Here is a 25,423-nt window from a genome sequence, read left to right as displayed (position 1 = left end):
CGGTCCACGCCTGCACAAAAATGCGTCTACTTCCGCTAAAACATTTTACAGCACTTACTGCTCAGAGTTTCACTCCTCCTCTTTTCCCGTTGCCAACATTTAAAAAATAAAAATGATCAAACAGAGAAAACGACTCCAAGCCATGTGGCTTTCATTCTATCACACACCGTTACTTTATTTTAACAGGCGACCCAAACAGTGACGCTTTTGTCTGTTTTAAGCTTTACTAAAAGCCTTTTTTTCCAATGCTGAACACTTTTGAGTTATGGAAAATTGTATAATTTCCTTTTCTGCCCAATGATGTCAGGTGCCAGCTTATCTGCAGCAAAGTTCCTCTTGAACTGTTAGAAAATGCTACCAAAAGCTGAATTTGTCTTATCTTTTTTTTTTTATTTTAATGACTTATTGACGACTTATAAGTTTTACAGTCTTGGAACAACAAACATACAAAAATGTACAAATTACAGAAGCTAATTCAAATTCCTTATCTTTACTCTTTAACGTTGGCAACAAGAGGGAGTGACTTAAGATTTGCTCATGCCTAGACCGACCCAGAAGCCGTTTCAGATCGAGTAGTGACAGGGAGATTTAAGGCTTTGACAAACAGAAAATGTCCAGCATGCACTGCTTTGTCTCCACTGAAGACCATGTAGACAGGATGGAGGGAGGTCTCTTACCGAGGACTGTCACCCGGTGGAAAATGTCCGACAGACGGCTGTTCACTGCTTCGTATGGAGAGTCTTCAAAGAAATCGTTACCTGCAACAACAACGAAAATTTTGAATAAGCTGCTTCAGAGGTGTGGATGAAAATCAGGATGGATTACAGGCAGCATTGTTGTGTTTATCATCTCTCACCCCTCACGCTGACCTGCATGTGACACGGGTAATTTGGGTCACTCGATGTGCACGCTGGCGCACAGCCACACGCTTGATTAGGCAGGTTGGTCAGCTATGCAGCGCAACTCGAATCAGCTCACTACAGGCACGGGTTTTAGGGTCTAAAAAGCCCCCCCCCAGCTACCCACCTGCTGTGAGCGAGCACTAAGACAGCACCGGCAGCCACGAGGGGCTTCACGATCCATTAGGTCTGAGGGAGGGGGGGTCAAATCTGAACCACATTTGAGTGGCTGCTCATCATTTCATGAGCTGCTTGTGTGAAAGGTCACAGGTCATGGAGATGGAGGGGAGGAGGGGCTAATAGTACCCCTCCTTGTTTGGCAGAGGGGTTAGTGGGGGCGGATCAACTACTCATCTCTCAAATGTACATGACAGATTATAGAGAAGGTCCATTAACTAAAGCTTTTGGGTGTTATCTAAGTGCAGTTACCCCCACCACCTCCAAAACACCCTGAAAGCCTAAAACCCTGGAGGAAAATGGAGTTGATGTGCCACTATTTAGTAAACAGAGGTCTGTTGGTGGATCCATTTCGTTTCTGGACTGGGGAGAAGTGTGCGCCAACCTTGTAAGGTCTGATAGATGCCCCAGTAGATGCGCAGGCAGTTCTTTTCCTTTTTCATGCCCCTTTTGCAGCGGCAGTTGTAGAGCGGGCTCTGCTTGAGCGCCTCGATGGCGCTCCGGCATTCCTCCTTGGCTTCCAGGACCGCCACCATACTGGAGTTGCTCTCCTTGCCCCCGGCCACGCACTGCCTCATCATGCGGTACCTGGTGCTGCACGCCTGCTCCCGCAGACACTGCTCGCTGGCCCTCACGCAGTCCAGCCGCTGGGGCCCGGCGCGCAGGTGCTCCTCCGCCGAGGACGCATCTGGAATGTGCCAAACGGCAACGAGGTTATCCCCTTTAATCTGGGTGGGGACTCATATCAAACAATAACGCTTAAGAAGTTGAAAAGCTGCTTTTGGGGATTAAAATATTACATGGGTGAGTCTTTTTAAACTGCTAAACAAGTAAACACACGAGGAGAAAAACAAAAACAACAATCGGTTACTTTGGATGAAAATATCACTTTTTGCGCGTTCTTTATGCGCGCTGCACTTTTTTATTATTAATTTTTTGGAGCAATTTGGATCTTTCAGACGCAACATTACTAAATATATATATATATATATATATATATATATATAGATATATATATATATATATATATATATAGATATATATATATATATATATATATATATATATATATATATATATATAGATATAGTTTCTATTTGTGCCAAAGACGCACACATCATATTCACCAAATGAACAGATCAAATATTGCTGTTTAGGAGGTACAACTTACCAAAAAGAGGTAGAAGCGCATAAACGACGGCAAGAATCATACTAGTTTTTCTTCTTCTGCGTTTAGAAACAATACGGGTACCCTTGGTGTAGCGCAACTTGCGAACTCAAAGTGACTTAAAGGTTCGATTCCCCCGGTACTTCCACTTTTTTTAAATCCATTGAAGGAGTGCGCTCCGCTGTAGAGAACAGATCCAGCCCGCGCGACAGACCCAGTCCCCAAAAAACAAACTGACAACAACAACAACAACAAAAGAAGTCCAGTTCCAATTTCAGCGCAGATTCTCTGACTTGCTTCTTTGTTTATGAGCAGCGTCCACTTTCTCCCCCGCTTGTGTTTCTCCTGCGGGACGCGGAGTCGAAAGCATTGGTGAAGGTGCAGCGCGCACGAGTGTGCTCCAACTCCAGCCAGTGGGATGTCTTGCTGCGTCTGCGCGCACAGCCAACTGGAGTCCCGCCGCTGTCTGGCGCGTTCAGCTTGGGGGTGGGGGGTGGGATGGGAGGAGGGTGGTGGGCAAACTCTAGTCTACCCCCCCCCCCCCAGTCACCCCAACACACTCCAAATTACAACACTCTCATAATAAATGTTAAATTGTCTTCTTTTAATGATTTACTCAAAGTGGCCACACTTCCAAGGTTCACAAAAAAGTTCTTCACTTCAAAAAAAATCAAAATCACTTAATAAAACAGTGGAAACACGCCGTGCTCAATTTAAACGTCAGTAATGCTTGCCTTCAAAATGCTGACCCAGCAGCTTCTAGTGTGTGTGTGGGCTGGAAGGAGAGGGCAAAGTGCGCAACCTCCCCAGACCATTCCTGAAATGGTTCATGGATTCATGGATAGATCATTTGACCAAGCTTGATGTAACATCAAGTTTATTTATGTCTCATCTGCTAATACGTCTTTCACCTTTTTTGTCTTAAAACTCGATGACATGTGATGATAAAATGTCTTAAAGTACTTTTTTTTTAAATTACATGTCCTCCGACTTCATGACATCTATGGGTATGTCGCCATCTGTTGGTGATGTTACAGTATAGCACCCACACAAAATGTGATCCTTTGAAGCAGCGTCTTCCTCCTAAAACCATTTTGTTGGAGTTTAATCTGCCTAAAATGTTTGTCGTCAAATAAGTGGAACAGTTACCCACTCATCATGCTAAAAACACCGGAGAGGAGGGACCGTCCAGTTCTTTCCTTTCACTCATTGATTGCCAATACATTCTACTCAGAGGTTAATCCACTTGGTTAATTCATGGCACCCAGACCATGTCAGTGACCCTCCCTGCATTAAAGACTGAGCTAAATCAATCAAGGAGGGAAGTGTCGGGCACAGTAAATTAACTTTCACGGACGCGTGTAATGTACAGAGAGCAGGGCAAAGCCCATTGGAATGGAAGGGAATTATGCCTTATTGAAAAGGGACGTTTTATTAGTTTCAGATTAATCCAGCCTGCAGGTATGTGTGATTCTAGAAATGACATTGGTGAATAGGTGACCGCCTATCATCTTCCGGGGAAATGGAATGGAGGACTGACAGGAGATAGACACAAACAAACGGAAGACTTGTTTGCTTTCATTTTGATGAGTCTGCTGTTCTAAAGTCACCAAAGAGATGCTTGCCCAGTCAGCGAAAGGCCCAGTCTGGTGATTTATGAAAAGCTTCAATCAATATGTGATATTAATTTTGCAAATGAATGTAAGAATGATGCAGTCCTCATTTGGCATTTCACGCTGTAATGTGCTTCATGGCACCAGATCAGAAGCTTTGCTCCGTCCCAATGGTGGTAGGAGCAAATTTCTCAAAATCAGAAGCTGCATTAGCAATGCACCAAGTGGGAATGAGAGGATCACTTTTGAGAAACCTGACTATGGTGTTACAGCCTTAATAAAAGGCTTTAACAGTCAAATTAAATAGTGATCAGAAGAAGTCAAAGTTATACATGATTCCGACACACAGTATGTTCGGTACTTACTTGATAAAGCTATCCTGCAACCCTTTGAGTAAGGATCTTAGAATTATGTTTTATAAGAAGTCACCAAAACAGGGTTCTGCAACCTTTAATACTTAAAGAGCTATTTGATCCAGTTTACTAACCAAAGCCCACTGTAAGCCTCAAAGTCCCACTTTGACATTTAAAAAAATTACATTTTAATTATGTTTTTGTGTCCAATAAGAAATTCATTTATAAATTGTGGCTTTGAATATTCACAATAATTATATATTAACTGTTATATTTCTACTCTGGCCTAATACTGTTGACACCAGCACATAAAAGTTCCTTTCAAAATAAAATACATCCTGTAGCAGATGAGATCAGGCTGCAGTAGTTCCTAAAGCATTTTTACTTTAGGAATTTGGCCTTTGAACAGCAACAAGACATAAAATAAGAATATGGGTTTAAACATACTCTAATAATAAACCACTCTGACAATAGATCAAAGAGTTTACAATCATTTTTCATAGTTCTTCGACATGTGCATTTTAGAGGAATGGTAAGGCTCTTAATGCCTCTTGATTTAGTGTAATGTCAGCAAAAACCAAAACAAAAAACAAAAACAGTTAATTTTTACTCATGTGAGATCACCTCAGTTTAAAAAATGTATAAAAAAAAAAATAATGACAACACTAAACTAACGGCCTTAATATTTATCCAAATGATTAGCATTTTAATTCAAAACCCGGAGAGTCACAATGGAGGGATGAAAGAGTTGTATGCTGACCCAGTCTTTGCTTGCATTACTGGAATTGTGTTGGAGGTTTTCTCACAACTATTACATGAAGATGTAGCTTATTAAAATGTGATGCAATGTTGTATTAAAAAAAAAAAAGGAAAAAAACATGACAAAACAAATTAAACTTGAAAATTAAAGTAAAGGCAGATTTGCTCAACTATTTGGTTCCAAAAAACTGAAACCAATTTTGATGCTAATCCCGCAGTGTTTAACAACACTGACTACAGGATATTTTTTTTTACAAAAGCCATAATTGACTATAAGTTCTATCAGCTTTAAAAATGGAATAGGAACTGGTGTGAAGACAACTAAAATGGCTAAAACAACTGTAAATATGAAGATTGCAGTTCTTCTTTTTTAAACGTCTGCCATATATCATTAATATTATTAATAATATTATTTCTTTCTTTCTTCATTTATTAAGTTTGAGAAAGGGGCGGGGCATTGTCATCTATTTCCTGTTTATGCTAGCTGTCAGAGTTCCCATTAGCCATAGCTAACTTAGCTTTTTCTTTTAAAAGGTTAGTTATTTGCTCGATATTGATTAAAAATGAGTTTAGACTCACTTTTTCAGCAAGTACTTTTGACTGAACAGCAGCAGAGCGAGCAAATACAAAAGTTAAAGGATGGTAGGCTTTTATTTTTACTAATTAGAGGTATAAGCTAGCTAGTAGTAGTACTAGCTAAAGAATGAAAACTTTGTAATCTCATTTATATCTATATTTTAGCAGCATTAGCACTCCAGAATTAGTTAGGACATGCTTTTCATGTATGTATTTTTTTTTACGGATAATAATCTTCTATTTGCATTGCAGTCAAAGTATCCATTATCAGATGCAATGAAAAGATCAAAAGTGCAAGTGAAAAGTATGAAAACACCCAACAGGAGCTTAACAAAAAGGTGAGGCTTTCACATTCATTTAGTCTCTTTTTTCCCCCCTAAAGCTTTTGTTACAAAGACATGTAAAATCATGTAAGGTGCCTGTGATTGCCTGCATAACAATTTGATATTTAACTCTGTGTTTATTGTGCCAATCTGACTGTAATTTTGGCTCTGAATTCAAGTGCATTGATTGCTGTGGATTCATTTTTGAAACAGTTTGCTCTAACAGCCATTAGAAAGAAGAAAATCTTTTGTTTCGTATTTAAAAAAAATCATTTTATCCATGGTGTTAAATTAGTAATAAACGTCAGAATTGCAATAGAACCCATATCTGAGGAAGCGTAAACTCTGAGTGACGTTTTACACAGGAAATAAAGAGATCCTCCGTGGCGTATTGATGAGCTGATTTGCTTTATGATTTAGAACTTTCAATCTCCAGCATTTGTTTCATCAAGGATTGATTGCAAAGTGCCACTATAAAATCAATGGGTAATTTCCACCAGAGAGCATTAGTAAAGCCTCTGTGTGTCAGATATAATGTTGAAGAATAGCTGTTTAACCTCACAGAAATATTGCCGTCCTCTTCCTCTTCAGAGTTGACAAAAGGAACTGATCATCATGTCTAATTAAAGCCAGGATGCTGAATACACAGAAAGCCATTGAGTGTCCCTGCATTAGCCGTCCCAGAACAGCAGACCTTGCCTTTTCCATGGAATTTTGAAGCGGGTTTTAATTCTTTCAGATAAACATGGCATGTTTACCACAGTATGTTTACTGCTTTCATTGTGCGGCTCTTTGCTGTTTACGAGGGCTGCCCTAACGTAATGAGAGGGTTTAAAAATCCCGGATGCTGATTTGTGCTCCTTGAAAACGAGCTGCAGTGGAGAGCCGCTGCGCTTCTCCTCCAATGCTGAAGAGACTGGAAATTGCACTGGAAATCATCCCCGAAGGCAAGACATTACATTCCAATATAATTTGGCACTTTTCATTCTGTGGTAATGCATTACTGTATAATTATGCAGGCCTAAGCAATGGTGCGAGGAAAGCAAACACTTTTTGAAATGGATAGGGTTGAAAAGATGACCCTTTCCTTCCAGACTGTTCATCATGATGTTTCTTCTGTGGTTTTGCCAGTTCACCGCTCTCCTCTCAAACCATTGGCCTGTCCATCACATACTATACCATGGTCCAGGTGAATCCTCGATGATGATTGGCTGTGGATTAAAAAGGGGTAATGCACAGTGATAATGCACGGTCACATAGCTTAAATGTTCAATATCACAGCGCTGGCTTCTTTAAAACAAACTTCATCAAGCTTCATCTGGACAAAAACAAGCAGTAAGAGGTGAACTTTCTCTCTAAGCTGATGCTTTATTTAACCAATCGTGACGAAATATCGCTGCAGTCGAGGTCTGTGCTGGCTCTGATGGCTAAGCGGTGTATTGTCACGTTACCGTGACAACGCATGACAAATAGTGCGCCTTTTGTGAAAAAAGTGATCCAAACCAATAAACTAATAACAAAAGTACTAAAAACTGATTGAATATTTATTTATTTTGTTAGTGACCATGGTACGAGCGGGTTAATGGCCTTCGAAGTATGCATTATCAGAAATTAACGCATTACGCCGTGGATGGTTCAGGCCTCCACGGCATACGTTCATTTCTGGTAATGCACACTTCATCGACCATTAACACTTAAGCTACAGTATGTTCACATCGGGCATGTGTTAAAGAAAGGGATGAACAAGGTTTATGCTTTTTGGAACGCATTTCTAGCATATGGTGTTCAAACAGCCTGATACTAGCACGTGTCTGTCACCTACAGTTGGAAGAGGCTTGGTGTGAAATGTCAAAGTGGTGTATGTCTCGGGAGTCTTCCTGCAGACCTTTTCTTCCACAGCTCTATTCCAAAAATAATCCTGTCCGGGCAGAAACCTGATCAATTTTCAAATGGTTTGCACTTCCCTGTTTTGAACACAAGAAGCCCAAAATATGCATATGAGTGAATTTACATAAACTTTCAATTGGAAGCTGTCGCTCGAATGGGCATTTTCGAGCCTGGTGTGAACGTAGCATAACATGCATTCATGAATGTAATGTCGCAAATCTTGCTGCAAGCTTTTTCTTTCACAACTTACATCAATATGAGACTTGGTGTCATATAATTCTGCCCGGGCACAACCCACAAATATTTATTTCTCCTTTATAATACATTTTAAAATTTTGGCACTTCCGTGAATGGAAAGGGATGCTATTCAAACGTCACTAACCAAATCTGAGTCTTTCAATGTGCGTTTTCTACGTAAAGCTGGGAAACATTCATAGAAACTCGCGGAGCTACATGTGACGCCAAGAGTTTTGAATGCGTAGGCCTGAAACGCGTCATAGACGTAGACTTTTCATTGGAAGTGGCCGTTTGAAAGCGTGTTGCCGAGGCTGAATGTCGCTTTAGTCTCTATTAGCGTCAATGATTACGTTGGGGGTTTGACTATGTGCGCTGACTCTCCAGTACTCTGTTCTCCAGGCTCCGCAGTTGTGCGCACTCCGGCTGCAGTGTGACTTGATGACGAAGACTGAGGATTTGATGTTGAAGCACATCGAGGAGCTGAACTGTCAGAAGAGCCACCTGGGAGAAAGTCTAGTCAGTTGAAGGCCAAATTTACATTTGAAATCTTCCTGCTTATAGCCACTATGGACCCGCTGGGGCGCTTTTAGAAATGCGCAGCAGCCTAAGAGCTGAAATATTGGAGAGGGGCTGCATGCGAGTCTCAGGACTTATTGCAGAGTTTGCAGCATTTACTACTTGGAGCTTTTCCTATCAATAGCTGGGAACGTATGTGAAGTCTAGCTGCAGATAACAGTTGCTGCTGTTAGCACCCATATGTTTTTCCTCGATAGTTATCACTAACTGAAAATAAAACAGTTAGGGACTCATCTAGCATCTTAAAAGCCACATATAAAAACAACCAGCTCATTATAAGTTAGACAAACTCATCTTATATCTTGAATTGTGTGTGAATTGCCTGTTGCTGTGTCCACACATGAAAAAGCCTTTTTGTCAGGATTTGAAATATTCTCCTGACTACCAGCAATGCAAATGTGTCCTCTATAGAGGACTTTTCTGAACCTGAACAGAGGACATTGGGGGCTTTTCTGTGAAACTAAATGTGAAGGGGTGGGGCTCCTGGAATTGTAATTTTTAATGGATTCAAAAAAACTGTAAAAGCAATGTCTTTTTCTACTTTGGGAGTCAGGAGGACATAGTAGGATTAAATTGCTGGAAGGATGTGGCTGATCAACAAAGATAATTAACCTAAAACTAGAGAAAAATAACCCCACAGGATTCTTATGTTTTTTTAATCATTTTGTGAAGGTGTTAACTGGTTCATTTCAACACGCACCTTTGAATTTGCATTCATTATTGTGTCTACGATGTGTGAGCAGAATAGAATTTTTGCCAAAAAATGTAAAAACTCAGAGTTGACAAAGCTCGAGTACAGCTAGTCTGAGTAACATCTTAAAATCTGGGACAAAGTACTTTTACTTTGTTAGATTTTATGACAAATATAACTAAACAAATGTATTCAATTAAATGAATGAATTCTGTATTTGCTCTTTCTCAACATTTTTTGTAAATAAGGGTTACATAAAGCCTTTCAGAAAAAATAATCTCATACCTACAGTATCTTAAAGATCTTAACTGAACTGCGATTAATCAGGAAAACAAAGCAACTTCTGCAGAATGTGAAAAAACAGGGGGTGTGTAGAAAATCACTGTACAAATGTAGGGTTCTAGAGGCCACAATAGTCCTGCAGTACAGTCAACTACATCAGGGACTGACAGATGCATAGTAGAATATCATCAGCAGAGACACAAGGATGTAACATCATCAGTGAATTCAAGATAACAGAAAATCAGATTTATATATGAAACATGAATAGTAAAAAAGGAAACTTAAATAAGAAAATAAAAAGTTGTACAGTCTAAAAAGTGTTATCGATCTTTAAAAAAATGTGAACTCTTAATATAGAACTAACAACTTTTATTTTGAAATCTTGTTTCTACATTTATTAAAAAGGTTTAGTGAAATCGATTTCTAGAAGGTTAACTAAAATAAAACATTTAAAAAAGTTTTTTAAAAAGTATTCTTAATTCACTTCTAAAACAGCTGCAGTCCCAGGTGTGCCAGTCTTATTGTTTGTGTCATTTCATGCCAGGCCAAGATCAGGAGGGAATCAAAAGTAGAAGAGGAAAACTTCCTTCAGGAGATCTCAAGGTTCAACAGAGACTTCAGTCTTCAGGGAAACAAAGCAACGCTGTTGGAGAGCCAGACACACTCTGAGCTCATGCTTCTGCAGAGGGAGGAGGCGGCTTTACACAAAGGTCAGAAACAATGCGTTGTCCCCGATGCAGCTTACAAAAAAGTTGGCCCTTGTGTCAGAATGTTTTATTCATTTAGTCAGAAACAGATTCATTTTAATGATGTCCATCCTAACATACGTTATGGTGCAGGAAAAAACCAAAAACACTCGAAACTTGTGGAATAAATGTACTCAGTGAAAATAACAGGAAGAAAAAAAGAGAAGAATACGGAGCATCTTTTGTTTAGAGAGCACTTCATCGTGTTGGAAACAGACTATAAATCTCAGCTGGGTAATCCAAATAAACAGTTTTCAAGTCTGGCTTGCAGTCATTCTGAGTTACATCTAAGGTAATTATTTAATGCACAGGTTTGGCAGCTCAGATGTTTGCTGTCTCTTCACCCAGTCTTAAAAAACAAAAGAAGAATTGATGTTTAGATGATTTAGAAAAGCCAATTCTTTCCATTCTCTCAGTTGTACCTATAAACCTATAAATAACGTCCTGAACCTTCAACATCTAAAGAATGTCCCAAATAAGACAAGAAATAAGGATTACTTCAGATTCTTTTAATTGAATTAAGCCGTGTTTGTTTTTGTTTCTTCAGTGTTCTCAGAATGAGACATTCTTGGCAACACGGCCTCGTCTTTGGCATGATGTTCCTTTGGTGTACAGACAGGTTCATGGAAATGTCAGGGACCTGAAGAGGCTCAGATGTTGTGGCTGAAAGTCAGCCGGGAACTCTTCCAGGATTTGACTTCCTTGAAGCTCCTGGGCACACATGTATGTGCGACTCATTTAACCCTTTTACAGCAGAGAATGTCGCCGGTGACGTCTGAATAACACCCGCTCTTTGACAAACCGGAAATCTTTCACCTCTTATGATCAACGTGAGTCAGCTGATTCTGACGCAAGAAAAAAAAAGTGGTTTTTCATACCGACTTTGCACCAATGGAACGCTTTTCTACGTGACAGAATCGGTTGATTTATGTTGATTGCATTAGATACCGCCAGCAACAGCTAACGTAACACCTCGACCGTCCACGCGATCGACGTGAATTAGCCGCTTTGTCTGCGACAGAAGTCTTGCTTATCAGTGCAAGGCTGCTTTTCTCTGCTTCAGAACCTGCTTCAATTGCACAAACGGTTGAAGAGTTATGGTAGTAGAAAGAATTTAAACACTGGACATAAAGCTCCAGTGTCGAACGGTGTAACCCTTGTGCTATCTTAGATGACCCCACCCTTACATTGACGTGTTCTCCCTACCATGACAAAGGTGGATAAAGGTGGAAAGATTTCATGTAATCATGGACACCAGTGAAGGTCACAAATCATTGAAGAAAAAAGGTTCAGAGCACTGTCTAGTGGGTCTAGATGACCCAACTCCCAATGGTAAAGTGCCTAGGATAGCGCAAGGGTTAAAAGAAAAGATGGAATAATCAGGAAAAACTTGTAGCAAAGTCAAAATCTTAGCCCAGGCACCAAAACCACATTTATACTGTATCTTCATCTAGACTTAAACTTGTTTTTGGTTTCTTTGTTTCACTTGTGGCCCCGTCCACAATCTTCTTGTAAAGAATCTCTATATTTTGTATAATCTTTTATTCTACTTCACTGTTTTATTATCATGCTGCCAGAGCTCTGTAAAGCCCTTTTAATGTGGCTACTTTGCATCACCTTACTTAAATAGCAAGTCAATGAGCAGATGAATCTAACATAAATGTTAAAAAAAAGGTAACTTATCCCAAAATACAAAACAGAAGTATTTTTAGAGGCTCAACTTCTTTCCATTTAATGTTGCAACTTATTGTATTCCTGTTTTAAAGGTACTAAAGTCAATCAATTGCCCACCGATTAAAATGTGGATCTGTGATTCTTTACTAAGCCTTTTGTGACAGCTTATGGCAAATAAGGAATCTTGTGGGTTTTCTCAACGTCCCGGCATGAACCAAAGTGCCTCACATTCGTGGATTTTTACCAAGAAAAAGAGGAATTTTGGTGTAAAAGCTGTTTGTTTCTCCGTCCCCAATCAGAGATGGAGGCCATGACAGCAGAGAACGACCACATGAGAGCTGCGGCGGAGGAAAAGAACGCCCTCCTGCTTGAACTCCAGGATGTGAAAAACACTGAAAGAGGTGAACACAATGAGTTCATGTCGGTTATTGTGGAGCAGCAAGACCGCTCAAACATAGTGGACCCATTTTTACACCAAACAGTGCCTCTGGTCTCAGCCTCAGCATAAGCTTCTTATTCTACCTCACTTTGCTTTCCCACAGTCTGCAGTAAGCAATTTCTCTGATGATGAAATTCTGCTGTTCTGCCAAGACTGCTAAGTATTGAACCCAGATGCTGATTAGAAACATTTAGTGTTGGGAACACTGATGGTATGAATGTTATTTTACATTCAGAAACACTGTATGTTTTCTGGGTTTAGAAACAGATGACTAAATGAAGGCAGTGAAGTGAGATTTGAGAACAGCTTGTTTTAGTTAAGGCTCTGTGTCACAAATAAATGTCCTGTGGACAGGAAAACTGATGTTGTGTTTAATCTAAACCTTAAATCTTAAACCGTAATCACAGCGCACCAGTTTAGGACATGCCAGAAACCATCTGGCTCCAAAGTACGACTTCTTTGTATATAGTGCTGCTGTGAGCGCGACCCTTAAGGGGTTTCAAGGGCCAATTGAAGGGGAAAATGTCGCCCCCTACTGCATTGGAGTACATATCAGCCATGCTCTGTACGATGATGGTAAAAAAAAAAAAAAAAAAAAAGTACAAGTGGAGTCAGGAGTGGTCATAAATCAACCTCCTGTGGTGCTGTCAGCACTGCAACTGGTGTGCTACAAACAGTTCCCTAGTTTTAAAGTAACCCAGTGGACTGATTATGCTGTCCTCCAGTTCTCTTTTGTATGTTGGAAGCAGTTCCAGTCTGATTGATTGATTTCTTTTGACTTCAGACCTGGATCGGCAGCTAAAGGAGGCAAAACTGACAACTCAGTCTTTGAGACTGGAGAGCCAGTTTGTGAGTCAGAAGCATCTCACTGACAGCACGTGTGTTAGGTGAGTGTTTGAGTCTGTACTTGATCTTCTTTCCAATCATAGTTTTCACAATGAACCCTAAGAAAAAAGTCTAATTGTCGCATTTACTTGCTGATATACCGTCGCAGAAAAATCTGTTTAGCTTTACTGAATATTGACAGTGCTAAAGAGTCCACGAAAACATAGTGAAACATAAAAACATTCTTCATTCTACAATAAATAATTAGGCTTTTCAGTGATTATTGAACTTTAGATTCTTGAGCAGACTTCCCTTATAGAATATCCCCTGCTGAGCAGCGTTTATGGTACCGTATTTAGTGCACTGTAGGGCACAACAGATTATCAGGCCCAATGTCAATGAATGGTCAGTTTTCAACCTTATGTCATAAAAAAGGCGCATCAAACTCAATCCTCAATGGTTAAAAGCTCATCATACAAAAGCACAATCACTTTCTGTCTCTCATCAGGATTTTTTGTTTTGTTTGTTGTTTAGACAAATAGATGTCAATCTTTGTGGATGACCCAATAGTTTCCTTCACTTTTCCAGTTCTGGAGGCTTCTAAAAAAATGACATTTTAAAAGACGCACATTAAATCTCAGTAACCATTTGAAAAAAAAAAAAAAAGTTTATCTAACAAATAGTTGATATTAATCAAATTGAGATTTGCTGAATAGAGCAAAGGGCCCAGCTCCTTTTCTTTTCTCCTCTTGGCTGAAGTCTGAGCAATAGAGGAGTAAATAACAGAGCATTTGGCTTAAGTAATGCTTTGATTTGCATCTACAGTGGATTTCATTTAGATAACAAGTAGAAATAAAGAATTGGAGGCTAATGTGATTGATACAGGGAAGCTGCTTAAGGGAAATGACAGACGACGTGCAGATCTGACCAATTGCGCTGAACGCTTATCAGCTCATAAATTTAGTTGTGGCTCTGGTAGAATCAAGTCTTAAAGACCCACTCCAAAGAAAACTGACATTTGGCTGTGCTTAATATGTTCTTGTGGCCTTTTTCTGGGAATGGAGGGCATATATTAGTAAAATTATGCTTAAAATAGCATTCTGCGTATTTCTTTATTCAAATCATTGTGAATCATGAGCAAACAAAAAAAAATGCTGTTTGAAAAAGATCTTATTTGTTGCTAGCTTTTCTGTGTTTGGTGAAACTCAACCTCAAAAGAACCAAAAAAGCTACTCCATGCTAACAAAAAACTACATAAAAACTCTTATAAGGTTTTTTTCTTTTTTGACATGTTTCTCTCTGTGTGGAAATGAGTGGCTCACATCGGCCATTTGTCATTCGCACGATCAGCTTTTCTCTTATGGCATTGTTTCATGAGCTGGCATAAAAGTGCACAGCTGCCAGCCTTCAGGAACCTTTTTCTTTTCCATTAAGGGTTATAGCACTTTCACACAGGCTGTATATTTGAAAAACTGTCACAGGGAATGTCAGCGCATCACCTTGAGTAGAGGTGATGAAAAAAATCCTGAAAAAAAGCTCCTTTCTTTTAGTTTTTGAAATATTTTGTATGCATAGACAGAAATATATGTATTAGTTTCTATGTGTAAATATATTTAAATGATAGCTTCAGACATCTAAATGTTTTTTGGTTTAGACAAATCATTGTAGTTACATTCACACACTGCTAGAAAATAGTTTTCACTTACAGAAAAGTAACATAGTAGAAATATGCAGAATCATTTCCCGGTTTTCCGTTAGACTATTAAATTGCGCAAATCAGATTTGCGATAATAAACTCGCCTAATGGAAACATGACCATATTTAAAATAGTTTTTGCGCTTGGAGGAGGTGTTTTTTTTAACGAGTATTTAAATCGAATTATTTTGAAAAACTGCAATGAAAACACTTTTCAAATTAAATGAGTCACATGACCTACAACCTTGGGCATTCCACAGCGGGCGCCACAGGAGGTCCCACAGCATCACACAGCTCATCAAAAGTCGTGAGTGTTATTTAGAGTTGTTGGATCCACAGCTCCTCTATAAAATCAGCAACCTCGAGTTCCCAAAATGGCTTCTTTCTTAGCCGCTACCCACATTTTAGGAGCTCGCCGCTCTGTTACCTGAATAAGACGCCGACGTCTCCTTTGACAGATGATGATCAGCACTAGTTCTGTGGCAGAAATTTGAATGGATCTGCTGGAAATCAAAGTATTGTTTACACCCGTCGCCTTGTTTTTGAATGACTTATCGCAAGTTGGTTTGTGTTTATTCACATAAATAGGATTTAATGGAAACAATGTAATAGCGAAATTGGGTTTTATAACATTTCTAGAGTTTGATAAAGTTTTGTGCTTATGTGTCATGGAGACTCAGCTTCTTATACAAGTTACCACTAAATCACTTTGGAGTTTGGCATGTGTTCTTCTCAATTTACCACCCGGAAGCCCACCTTCCAAAGAGTCTTAGTTTATTTACAGATTCGTTTCAAAGGAATCCGTTTTTTTTTTTTCCTCTTTTAAGACACCTTCGCTATTATCACGTAATACTTGCTTTGTAAATATTGGAACATTTTTTACACTCATAGTAACAGGAGAGTCACTGACAGCCTGTACTCAGCCAAGTACTGCTATACTATTGTACTTTTATTTTTTATTTATGTAAGCTTAAAATAACAGATCTAAACATGGAAGTATACATTTTTTTATGACGTAATAGTTTTTGCAGGTCTTTTTACAAAGAGAAGTATGAATGACCCAAATCTACGCTTACCTGTTAAGAATTTTTGGTCAAATATTAAATATATTTTAAAACCAAAGATGTATTCTCTTAAGATTTTAATAAGAAAGATTTTAATAGGCAGTTTTAAAAACAACCTTTATAATTTAAAAATCTAATGTAAACATATATTCTTTTTCTTTTCAATATAGGCCATTTTTTCAGCGCTTTTTCTTAGCTTCTTGCTCTTGTCTCTCCGCCTCAGAGCTCTCCTTTCATTGCAGTAAATCAAGCTTGCGAGTGCCATGCCCTGTCCATCCATCAGCCTCATTAAACATACTCGGGCTTTCGTTACCCCGAGGCTTATTAGCCTCAGGAAGTGCTGAAGATGGGGCTTTGGAGGAGCGGGGCTCCTCACAGTCATTCCTATGATCATCCATCCTGAAGTGGGCCCATCAATCATGTCCTCAGCCACCACAGCTTCTCTTTAAAACGCATATTTAACTCTCTGCGTATTGATTGTTAGAAATTGAATGCATGTCAATTTGAACGAGTGCTACAGTCATTTAAAAAGTGTTCAGTGTGCAGAAAAGGGATGGCTGCTGGTGCAGATGGCCGGCTGTCACTTGGTGAAGGTATTAAGTTGGTGGACATGCGATTGATGATATTCTTGGCATGTTCCATAGGATTTTGTTCACTGACATATTGCTGTGCTAAAGGGTTCAGTCAGAAACGTCAATCCTTCGCAGAAATCAAATAAAAGCAGTGAAATCAAGATCTAGAGTGTCCTCGGCTGCAGTCTTATGCCAAAAGTAGAAATGTCAATCATTTCCACAGAGATGTAAAAAGTATAAAACACCATAGCAGGTTTTCAAATGCCATCATAATGTAATTTTTACTGAGCTGATTTATTGTTTCATTAACTTCCAATAAACTTGCTTTTACTTGATGCGAGTTCAACTGGATCAAACCCAAATCCATTGAACTACTGAAACATTCAGATGTGTTTTTTATTCTATTTACTTTATATATTATATTAATTTTTGGAGCAAATGTTTGGAAAAAAAAAGTGTAAGTAGCAAAGTAGCCTTTACATTTGACAGTAATAATAATGAACCTCGAGCAACTTGTGTTTTTCTGGAATTCCACACCCTCCTATTTGTTCATCTTTCTCCAACCTCTTCAACCCCCCCGCACCCTTTTTTCCCCCGTTTATTGCATCTTTACTCTCTCTCATTCTTTTCTATTTTGTCCAGTCCTACATGAAGTGTGTGCAAATATGATTAAAATAAATAAAGCCACAAGCTGCGTTGTATGGCCCACAGGCGCTATTCGCCCTCGGCGCCCCCTATTGACCCGCCCCTTACTCCTCCCTTCTGCGCCTGCCTGCCAGGTCAGATGTGCACGAGACAAATTCGTAAAAAAAAAAAAAATGTCTAAAATTTAGCATACCATAGCAATTTTTACGTTTTGGTCGACTGGGGTGGATGAACATGTCTGTGTAACTACATTTTTGGATTTCCTTGGCAACAGAGGTTTTTTGTTAACCACGCCCACATTTGTTCTATTATATGTCATCTCGTTTTGCTCAGCTTGAGCCAAGAATTCATGCATTAAATCTTCACAAAATTTTGCCAGTCAAAATTTACAAGTTTTAAAACCAACATGTTTTTTCTAATAATGCTCGAGGAGTGAGGAAGCGAAAAATCTTAGGAGGAGTTCAAATTTGTAGATGGTATTAAAGATGATTTCCCTTTGGAAAATTCATGATGGCGGACTCTTTCCAAGATCAAAGGTCAACAAAACTGTCGTGGTGGTTGTAGACTTCAACTGATGGCGTGTGTGTGAAATTTTGTAAAGACTACTTGAAAATACTGTCTAAAATGTGAAAAATTTGAAAATTGCCACATTTTACACTTTACCACAAAATGCCCACCAAGCTATGGATCATGTGGCCATTCTATTATCATTTTAAAAACTTCTTTTGGAAATCTTCATAACATGTTTTTTGGTTTTGTTACTGGATTTTGAAATATATTTTTGGGATAAAAGAACCAATCCCTTTTTTTTACATTTAAAATTTAAAATTACTTGTTTAAAAAAATGCTGTGATGTCATTATTAATTTTTTATTGGGGGGGGGGGATCGTTCAGTAGGCCCTAGTTTAGAGAGTCTGGCAGGGGCAAAATTTTCACTCAAAGGCAGTAAGAGAGAAGAATTATGAAAACAATATGGCACTTGGAGTCCAGGACTGCTGGGGGCCATAATAAAGTTGAGCCTCAAATACAAAAGGAGTTTATACAAATATACACCTTGTGTGTCCAAAGATTCATAATCCCCTATTGTTACAGTTGGATCTGTCTAAAACAACAGCCTTTGAGGCCTTATCTGTTTGTATTCTTTGCTGCCGGACAAGACAAGTTTAAAAAAAAAATCTATGGTCTGTAAAAAAGGAACTCTGGGATGCCGTCAAATGCAGAGCTGTGCTTGGTCTGGTTGTAATTTTCAGTTCTGGCATCAGATGACGGAAATTTCTCTTGTATTTTTTAGAAACACCAACATAGTAATGAGTAAGAAAAAATAAGCAGACCCTGTTTTTGATGGAATGTTTTGACATAAAAAGGCTTCATTAAATGTGTGGTTCTTAACAGATCGTTCCATTTGCTTAAAACCGTCTCAGATGAACAACAACACACGATGCCGCTCAGCAGTTAGCAGGAATGCTAGATTTTATTGGCCTGGAACATTCAAATGTGTTTGAACAGACAAAGGAAAGCGGTAAAAACATCAGTAATGAACTTTAGGAGGGGTTGCTGATATCCCCCCACCCAAAAAACTGTGTGAAACAAACTGAACCTGGTGAAAAACTGTAACATTACTGTCCAATCAAACCAAGTTTAAAGGAGGATTCTTGTGTAAAAGAACCCAAAGACTAGCATGTCACAGTGCTATTACAGCCTATTATTTAACAGAACCTTTTACTCAGAGTATTGGTGGTTTTGCATAAATTCAAATTCACAACATAGTAGTGGATAAAGAAAAATCATGATACTAAGATCTTAAAATTAAAGGTTGATGGAAATGCTTTGATGAAAAAAAATAATTGAAGCTTAATTTCCACACATCACTTAAGAACCTTCGTCAAAAAAAAAAAAAAAAGCAAATACGGTAACGCTTCTAACATGGCTAATGTGTAGCTTGTTTCAAACAACTTCTAGAATTACTCTAAACACAGTTAATAAAGACTGACTGGCTGATGGACTTACCTCTAGAGACTAGTTTGTCTCAATGCACAGCATTATTTGTAATATAGGTTCAAAAAACAGACCATTGATTGATGGCCCACTATAGCAAAGAAGTTAATGAATGCTTTTTTTTTTTTTTAAACTTGTCCTGTGGGACAGCTGGGCAAACAGATAAGAGCTGAAGGCCTCTTGTGTTGGACATATTTTTCTTTAACAACAGGGGTTATGACAAACCAGAGGTATGTCTGAATAAACCCCTTTTGTAATTGAGGCCAAACTTTATTAATTTCAACCATGTTTGAAAATCTTTGGTGTTGGACCGGACGGAAAAGGAAAGAAGGGAAGAAGAGAGAGGGATGTTAGAGAGGGGGGGATAGGAGGGTTATTATAGAGGGGGGGGGTGGGGGTGAAACAAACCACGAAGCAGCATAAAGCCTCAAGTTGGGCAGCCCATCCAGCACCGCTGGACCCTCCCCCGAGCACAGGCAAAAAAAACACCCCCCAAGTCAAGCCAGACCACCACTCAGCCTCCCCAACCACACACACCCCCACAGACAGCCGAGCCTGGAATACCACGCAGCCCCCCAGCCCGCCCCACCCAGGCACTGGACCTGACCCCCCGACTAGCAGAGTCCCCACCGCGCCCCTCCGTGCACCGGAGGGCCCCGACCCCCACCCCCTAAGTCATGGAGTTAGCTATGGGAGACCAGAGAGGCTGAATTCTCTCAAAGTTACTTGAACTTTGGGCTGACATTTTTTCCAAGCTGATATGATCAATCGGCAGATTTCTGTATTGACTAACATTAATATTTTTCTTGTTTTTCCAGTTTATTAAAATAGTTTTTTAGCAATACAAAGAGTTATGAAAATGATAGAGACTTATCTTCCTTCTACTGTTCATCGATGGCACTCAATAGTGTTTGTTAAGTTCATGAATGCTGGCAAATCCTGTAAAAGGGTGGGCGGATATTCCCCATAATGACACATTGAAATCAAAACTGCTTATTTAAAGAACTCAGATTATTGAGCTTAAAATGGCTTTTCGGTGAAAAGACACAACAAGAGACAAAGTTCTAAAGCATTTTTATCTGTATTTTCAGGTTAGGTTAATCTATTTGTACTTCAATCTCACTTGATTGTATTTTGTTATTGTTAAATAATGAAAAACAAATTCACTATCTATTTTCTTTCCTAACAAATAACTCTATATATATTTGCCGGTCATCAGTCAATCCACGTGCACTGCCCGGAATCAGCTAACCACCATAAAATGTGCATTTAACATAATTGAAGCTGCCTGTTAGAGCCCAGTGATGTCTTTGTCGATGATCTCCTCCTGCATCTGGTCTTTCTCATCCTTTTATTTCTTTTCCCATGTGGCTTAATGGTACCACCCAGCAGTTCATCTTCTTTGCAGTATCTTTAGAAAACAAGAAGAAAAACCTTTCTTTTTATTTATAAATTGAAATTCTGCTGCTGGATCATTTAATTCACAAAAAACTTTGTATTTGTGAAAGAAAAGCTCATTTTTAAGTAAGTCTAGATAATGGGGAATGTTTTGATTGTCAAGATTGTCACTTTGTTGATATCTGATAAGGGTTTCAGCTGTTGGAGGTGGCAAGTCGCGGTGCACGCAGCTCTAGGATCTTCACAACTTGCTACATCCAAGGCAACTTTTTCTTTAACAGGAAAATTCAAATTGGCTTATTTTAAAACAGCAGTTTGTGACTCCTGAGCTCAAGCAGGAAGCTTGATTCCAATCCCACCAACAAGTCTGAATGGCAGGGAAAAGAAAAGTTTTGCAGGGACCTACTCCACCTTTGATAATAAATTCCACCATTTAAAGGCCTTAATGCTGCAAAACACTTTATAATAGCCAAATTCAGATGAAAAAAACCTTCACAGCCCTGGCAAACCTAACTCTCGTCAATTTCTTAGTGTTGACAGGAGCTAACGTTTGTTTTTATGATTTTTTAAATTTGTGGTCAGTGACAAACAAACCTGCTTTTTTTTTTCTGCATATCATCTTAGATCCATTTTACACTTTTAGATGTTATCTGTGTTCATTAATGTGAAGCCCATTTTAGGCTGACTTTTCAGTTTTACTCTGCTTCTCAGGTTCTTTTAATTAAGTTATGAACCACTGATGGAAATTATTATTCAGCGTATTTAACATTTGCTGTTATTATATCAATTATTTATACTTGAATTATGTTTTTAAGGATTAAAAGGATTTGATTAATAGTTTTTTAGTCAAACCTCTTTTTGCCAAGAATTTTCAGAAAATGTGGGATATTTTTTTCAGACTGAGGAAGGAGTTGGAGATGTATAAAGAAGAAGAGCTCGAACACCTGAAAGACACACTCAACTCAGAGATACAGTTCTTGCAGTTGGTAAGATCTTTTAACTATGGTGCTTGTGCAGGTAAAGAAGCTGTCTATCGTGTAAGGAAGAACATGTTTGTTCCTTTTAAGGTGGCTAAAATGTTTAAATCCCAGAGTGCATTGCTGCCAAACAGCAGTTTCATCTCTTTGAAATAATGTAGTAGTTCAGGATTCTCCAAACACCTTTTATTGTTTTATTTGACTTGGTTTTATATATTTTTTCATTTAGTATTGTTTGGTTTTTTTGCAGAGGTTGGACCCTCGAGATTAATCTACATTAAGATTGTCTCACCAGAATGTTCACTTTAGTTGAGTGTTTGTTTCCTTTGTTATGAAAAAGAAATAGTTGTTTCTATTATTGTTCTAACTCAGATGTTTAAGAATTGTTCTTGATTTAAATTTTATTTTTGAAAAGAAAAAAGTAAAGTAAATATAGATGGAAGGATTGGCAAATGCAATGAAAGAAGCATTTAAAGTTATTTCGCACTGCCCTCTAGTGTTGAAAGAAAAGTACTTCCATTCCCTACATCCTGTAATTTTGAGTGGTGAGAAAGCATAAAACTCTGGATATTCCTGTAAATCTTTTCTATTGCTAATTCATTTTAAGGATGTTTTTACTTGGTTTTTATTTTTATTTTGAATAAAAAAGCCAAGAAAAAAGAATGTTTTCTGACATAAAGTACCTGAAAACCACAAACTGTAATATTTTATTTCTATTTGCACAAACATCATTATTTGTTAAAGGGTGCGTCTTAATTTATAGCAAATCTGGAAGAATGAAGGGTTTGGCATTGTTCCTTCAGTTAAATAAAACTGCTCACAAAAGTCATGTATGAGAGGATGAGGATGGAGAAACAAAACAGTTCAGGAACAATGAGTGTATCCGAATGTGTGTCAGCAGGAGACAATACAGGAAAATGAGGAATGTTTTATCTTATGCCACCTAATGGGGGATCAGTGACATTACAGTTTCTGCCTTTTTTCCCCTGTAAATCCTGAGATGCCTCTTTGTGTAATTGATGATGAGACGGTCTGTCAGTATACACCAGAGTCTCATTCTGCGAGTCATTTTCTCTCTTATTAGAGCGACTCCTAATAGAATGATGTGGAATCTTAATGGCTACCTAATGAGTTCCTGCAATCTCATTTTGACTCTCTAACCTTGACCGGGGTGAGTTATGTCTGGACGTGTTTGCAGGATGCAAAGCACAAAGAAGTGCAGACAACAGAGGCTATTTGTTGAAGTCATTAACCTCATTTTAAATTACTGAGTGTCTGTTTTGAAAATGGAGCTGGATGGAAAACGGTGAAGATCTATTTATCTATTCATTGGGAATGCAAATGTGTCTTCAGTCATCTGAAGCTGTACACACAAAAAAAGTTTACTACAAAGAAAATGAATAAGATTTTTCAGTTAGCATTTGAAGGCTGTCAGTCATTTTTTTATTAGTTATGTCCGACATGATTTGCAAGATAATTTGAGAGGGGAGGTATTTCAAATGTTCAAAGGTTTTCAAATCTGAGGTTGACCGAATATTTAGTTTAGGGAGTCGACTTTGGTTGTGAAGTTTTGATGATGTGATCAATGAGTGGAGTCCAATACTGTCATGGAGGAAGAGCTCAGCAAGATGAGAATAAAAAGGTTCTCTTCTTCCATCTATTTAGGAATTTTCCTCTTCCATGGATCTCATGAGCTCAGACATCCCAACATGCTTGCATTCATAGAGCTCTCTTAACCCTTGTGCTATCCTAGACACTTTACCATTGGGAGTTGGGTCATCTAGACCCACTAGACAGTGCTCTGGACCTTTTTTCTTCAATGATTTGTGATCTTCACTGGTGTCCATGGATTACATGAAATCTTTCCACCTTTATCCACTTTTGTCATGGTAGGAATAACACGTCAATGCAAGGGTGGGGTCATCTAAGATAGCACAAGGGTTAAATAAGCTTCTCTCTCAAAATCATCCATGTCTTCCATAATGTAACATAAAAGTAAGCAGTGGCTCCTCCCACATGCAAACTTGCCTCTTCTGTCCGGTCTATAACACATTATCGTAAATGGGTTTTTCACCTTTCGGCATATCCCTTCAGCGGTCATCACAACATTTTGGTAAGTAGTTTGGCAGAGATTTTTATGCCAGGTGTCCTTCCGTCCTGACACAGCCCTGTATTTTATCCGAGCTGGGGACCGGCACAGGGAGTTTGGCCCCCCTGTGGCTACATAGATCGGCAGAAGGGCATCATATTTGGCTTGATTGGAGCATTCGTCCATCATTTTTTTTTTTTTTTCATGAGTGTACAAACCAAATGCTTAGGAAGGAAATGGGTTTGGGACCCTGCATACACATTTTCACATGACAAAAAATTATGATCATCAGCACTGAATTCATACTGGCCGCAATTTTGAGGCTCGCTGGGACGGTATGTGTATGTTTGCTAATTATAATTCTCACTTGGCAGAAGTACTAGAATCATCCTTCAAAACAAAACAATTACCACACAAGTAACCTTACGACCACCAATTTAGAAAATGATGGTTGTACAGGCAAACATCTAAAAACTGTGTTTTATTTTGAGTTCAAATGAATGTATAGACTTGTTTTCCTTTATTCCAGAGTGATGTAGAAAGTATATTTCAGATGTGATGCTCGCACAAAAGCGGAAAGTACTACATCCATCTCTGTCCACATATTCGAATCGGATTCACAATCATTATTTTTCCCAAAACAGTTTTTAGATTTATTTATTTGATAGGAACATGTGGACTCTTTAGAAAATAATAAAAAGTATGGATGAGCCCTTAGCCAAACGCTTTCAAATCTCAGCTTGATAAGTACTTAACAGAGCTCCGACACTGCCTCATTGATTTTTCTGTTTGTTTTGTCCTTGACTATCTGAATTCAACAGTCTTAGGAGAGATCCCTCTTTATCAGAGAGATACCTTATCCAGCTCTTCTTAGATTGATAAGAAAGATAATCTCTCCAATGAATCCAGTACACCCCCAAGACCTCTTTTGGATAAAACAAACAAAAAAAAAAACAACAACAACAGATGGAAGGCTATGTTTTATACAAGAATAGATTGCTAAAACCTCAATTAACAGCATCTACCAACAAAAACACACAAAAAGTCCATTAAAGTCTGAGGTGCAACATTTGCAACAGCTGACATCATTTTGTAGCAGCAATTTCAAAGATATTTATCTAAAAAAATAATCATCCAAGCATTCTTTGGCAAAAGAATACAATCAACTTGTTTCAAATTTTTATTCGTAAAAACATTAAAGGGTCAAAAAAAAAAGAAAGGTTGTGAGGATCAAAGTTCTCAGAGAAAATAGAGCTTCTAAGAGGATTTTTGGTTGGTTCTGGACACATTTGTGATGAATGGCGTCAATGCAGCTACTGTAGTTTTAATAAATCTTTTCCAATGCTCACTCATCGTCTTGCGGAACACGCTATGGATCAGCAGGACAAAAGCGTCACTCTTATGTTTCAGTATTTATCGTTCAGAGATTGTTTTTGAACAGTGCTGTCCTGTATGGTTATATTACTGAATGTTATTTTCCGTTTCCAAGTCATCTCAAATGGAGTTTTTAATCAATGAAATTGTGCAGAAACTCGAATTCCTCTTCAGGATTGCGGGAATGCTGGAACCAACCCAGCTTTTGACCCTGGACAGGTCACCGGTCTACCGCACAAAGACACACAACCACACACTCACTTTTACACCACAGGGAACTTTTTTTAGAACCACCAATTAACCTATTAGGCATGTTTTTGGACTGTGGCAGGAAGCCGGAGTGCCCAAAGAGGCAGATAATCTAAATGCCATTTAACGTGGGATTTAGG

At 38.6% G+C, this 25,423-nt stretch overlaps 2 protein-coding genes across 6 annotated transcripts in view; one reads left to right on the top strand and one right to left on the bottom strand.

Moving 5' to 3' along the window:
• LOC101171858 (GDNF family receptor alpha-1) overlaps nt 1–2,703 on the bottom strand; it is a 111,239-nt gene extending 108,536 nt beyond the window's left edge. For both annotated transcript variants that reach the window (XM_011484248.2, XM_011484249.2), the window contains exons 1-3: nt 2,248–2,703; nt 1,462–1,764; nt 678–758 (exon numbers count right to left, since the gene is read on the bottom strand). In XM_011484248.2, coding sequence (XP_011482550.1) covers nt 678–758; nt 1,462–1,764; nt 2,248–2,287 — 424 coding nt within the window. In that variant the 5' untranslated portion in view covers nt 2,288–2,703. The remainder of the gene's footprint in view (nt 1–677; nt 759–1,461; nt 1,765–2,247) is intronic.
• Nucleotides 2,704–5,425: 2,722 nt separating this feature from the next.
• ccdc172 (coiled-coil domain containing 172) lies at nt 5,426–22,231 on the top strand. 4 transcript variants are annotated; one of them, XM_004077028.4, is made up of 8 exons: nt 5,426–5,611; nt 5,798–5,883; nt 8,392–8,508; nt 10,086–10,251; nt 12,261–12,362; nt 13,185–13,287; nt 21,493–21,580; nt 21,822–22,231. In XM_004077028.4, exons 1-8 carry the CDS (start codon nt 5,533–5,535, stop codon nt 21,840–21,842), a joined length of 762 nt encoding a protein of 253 aa, XP_004077076.1. In that variant the 5' UTR covers nt 5,426–5,532; the 3' UTR covers nt 21,843–22,231. The 4 variants fall into 4 exon arrangements, with proteins under 4 accessions (XP_004077076.1, XP_020565062.1, XP_020565064.1 ...); XM_020709403.2 differs by lacking the exon at nt 21,822–22,231 and having other exon boundaries at nt 21,493–21,814; XM_020709405.2 differs by lacking the exons at nt 8,392–8,508; nt 21,822–22,231 and having other exon boundaries at nt 5,441–5,611; nt 21,493–21,815.
• Nucleotides 22,232–25,423: the final 3,192 nt, after the last annotated feature.

Source organism: Oryzias latipes, chromosome 15, assembly GCF_002234675.1.
Source record: "Oryzias latipes chromosome 15, ASM223467v1".
NCBI classification, from domain to species: Eukaryota; Metazoa; Chordata; class Actinopteri; order Beloniformes; family Adrianichthyidae; genus Oryzias; species Oryzias latipes.
Note: the sequence above shows the minus strand (reverse complement) of the source record. Positions and strands in the feature narration are given on the sequence as shown.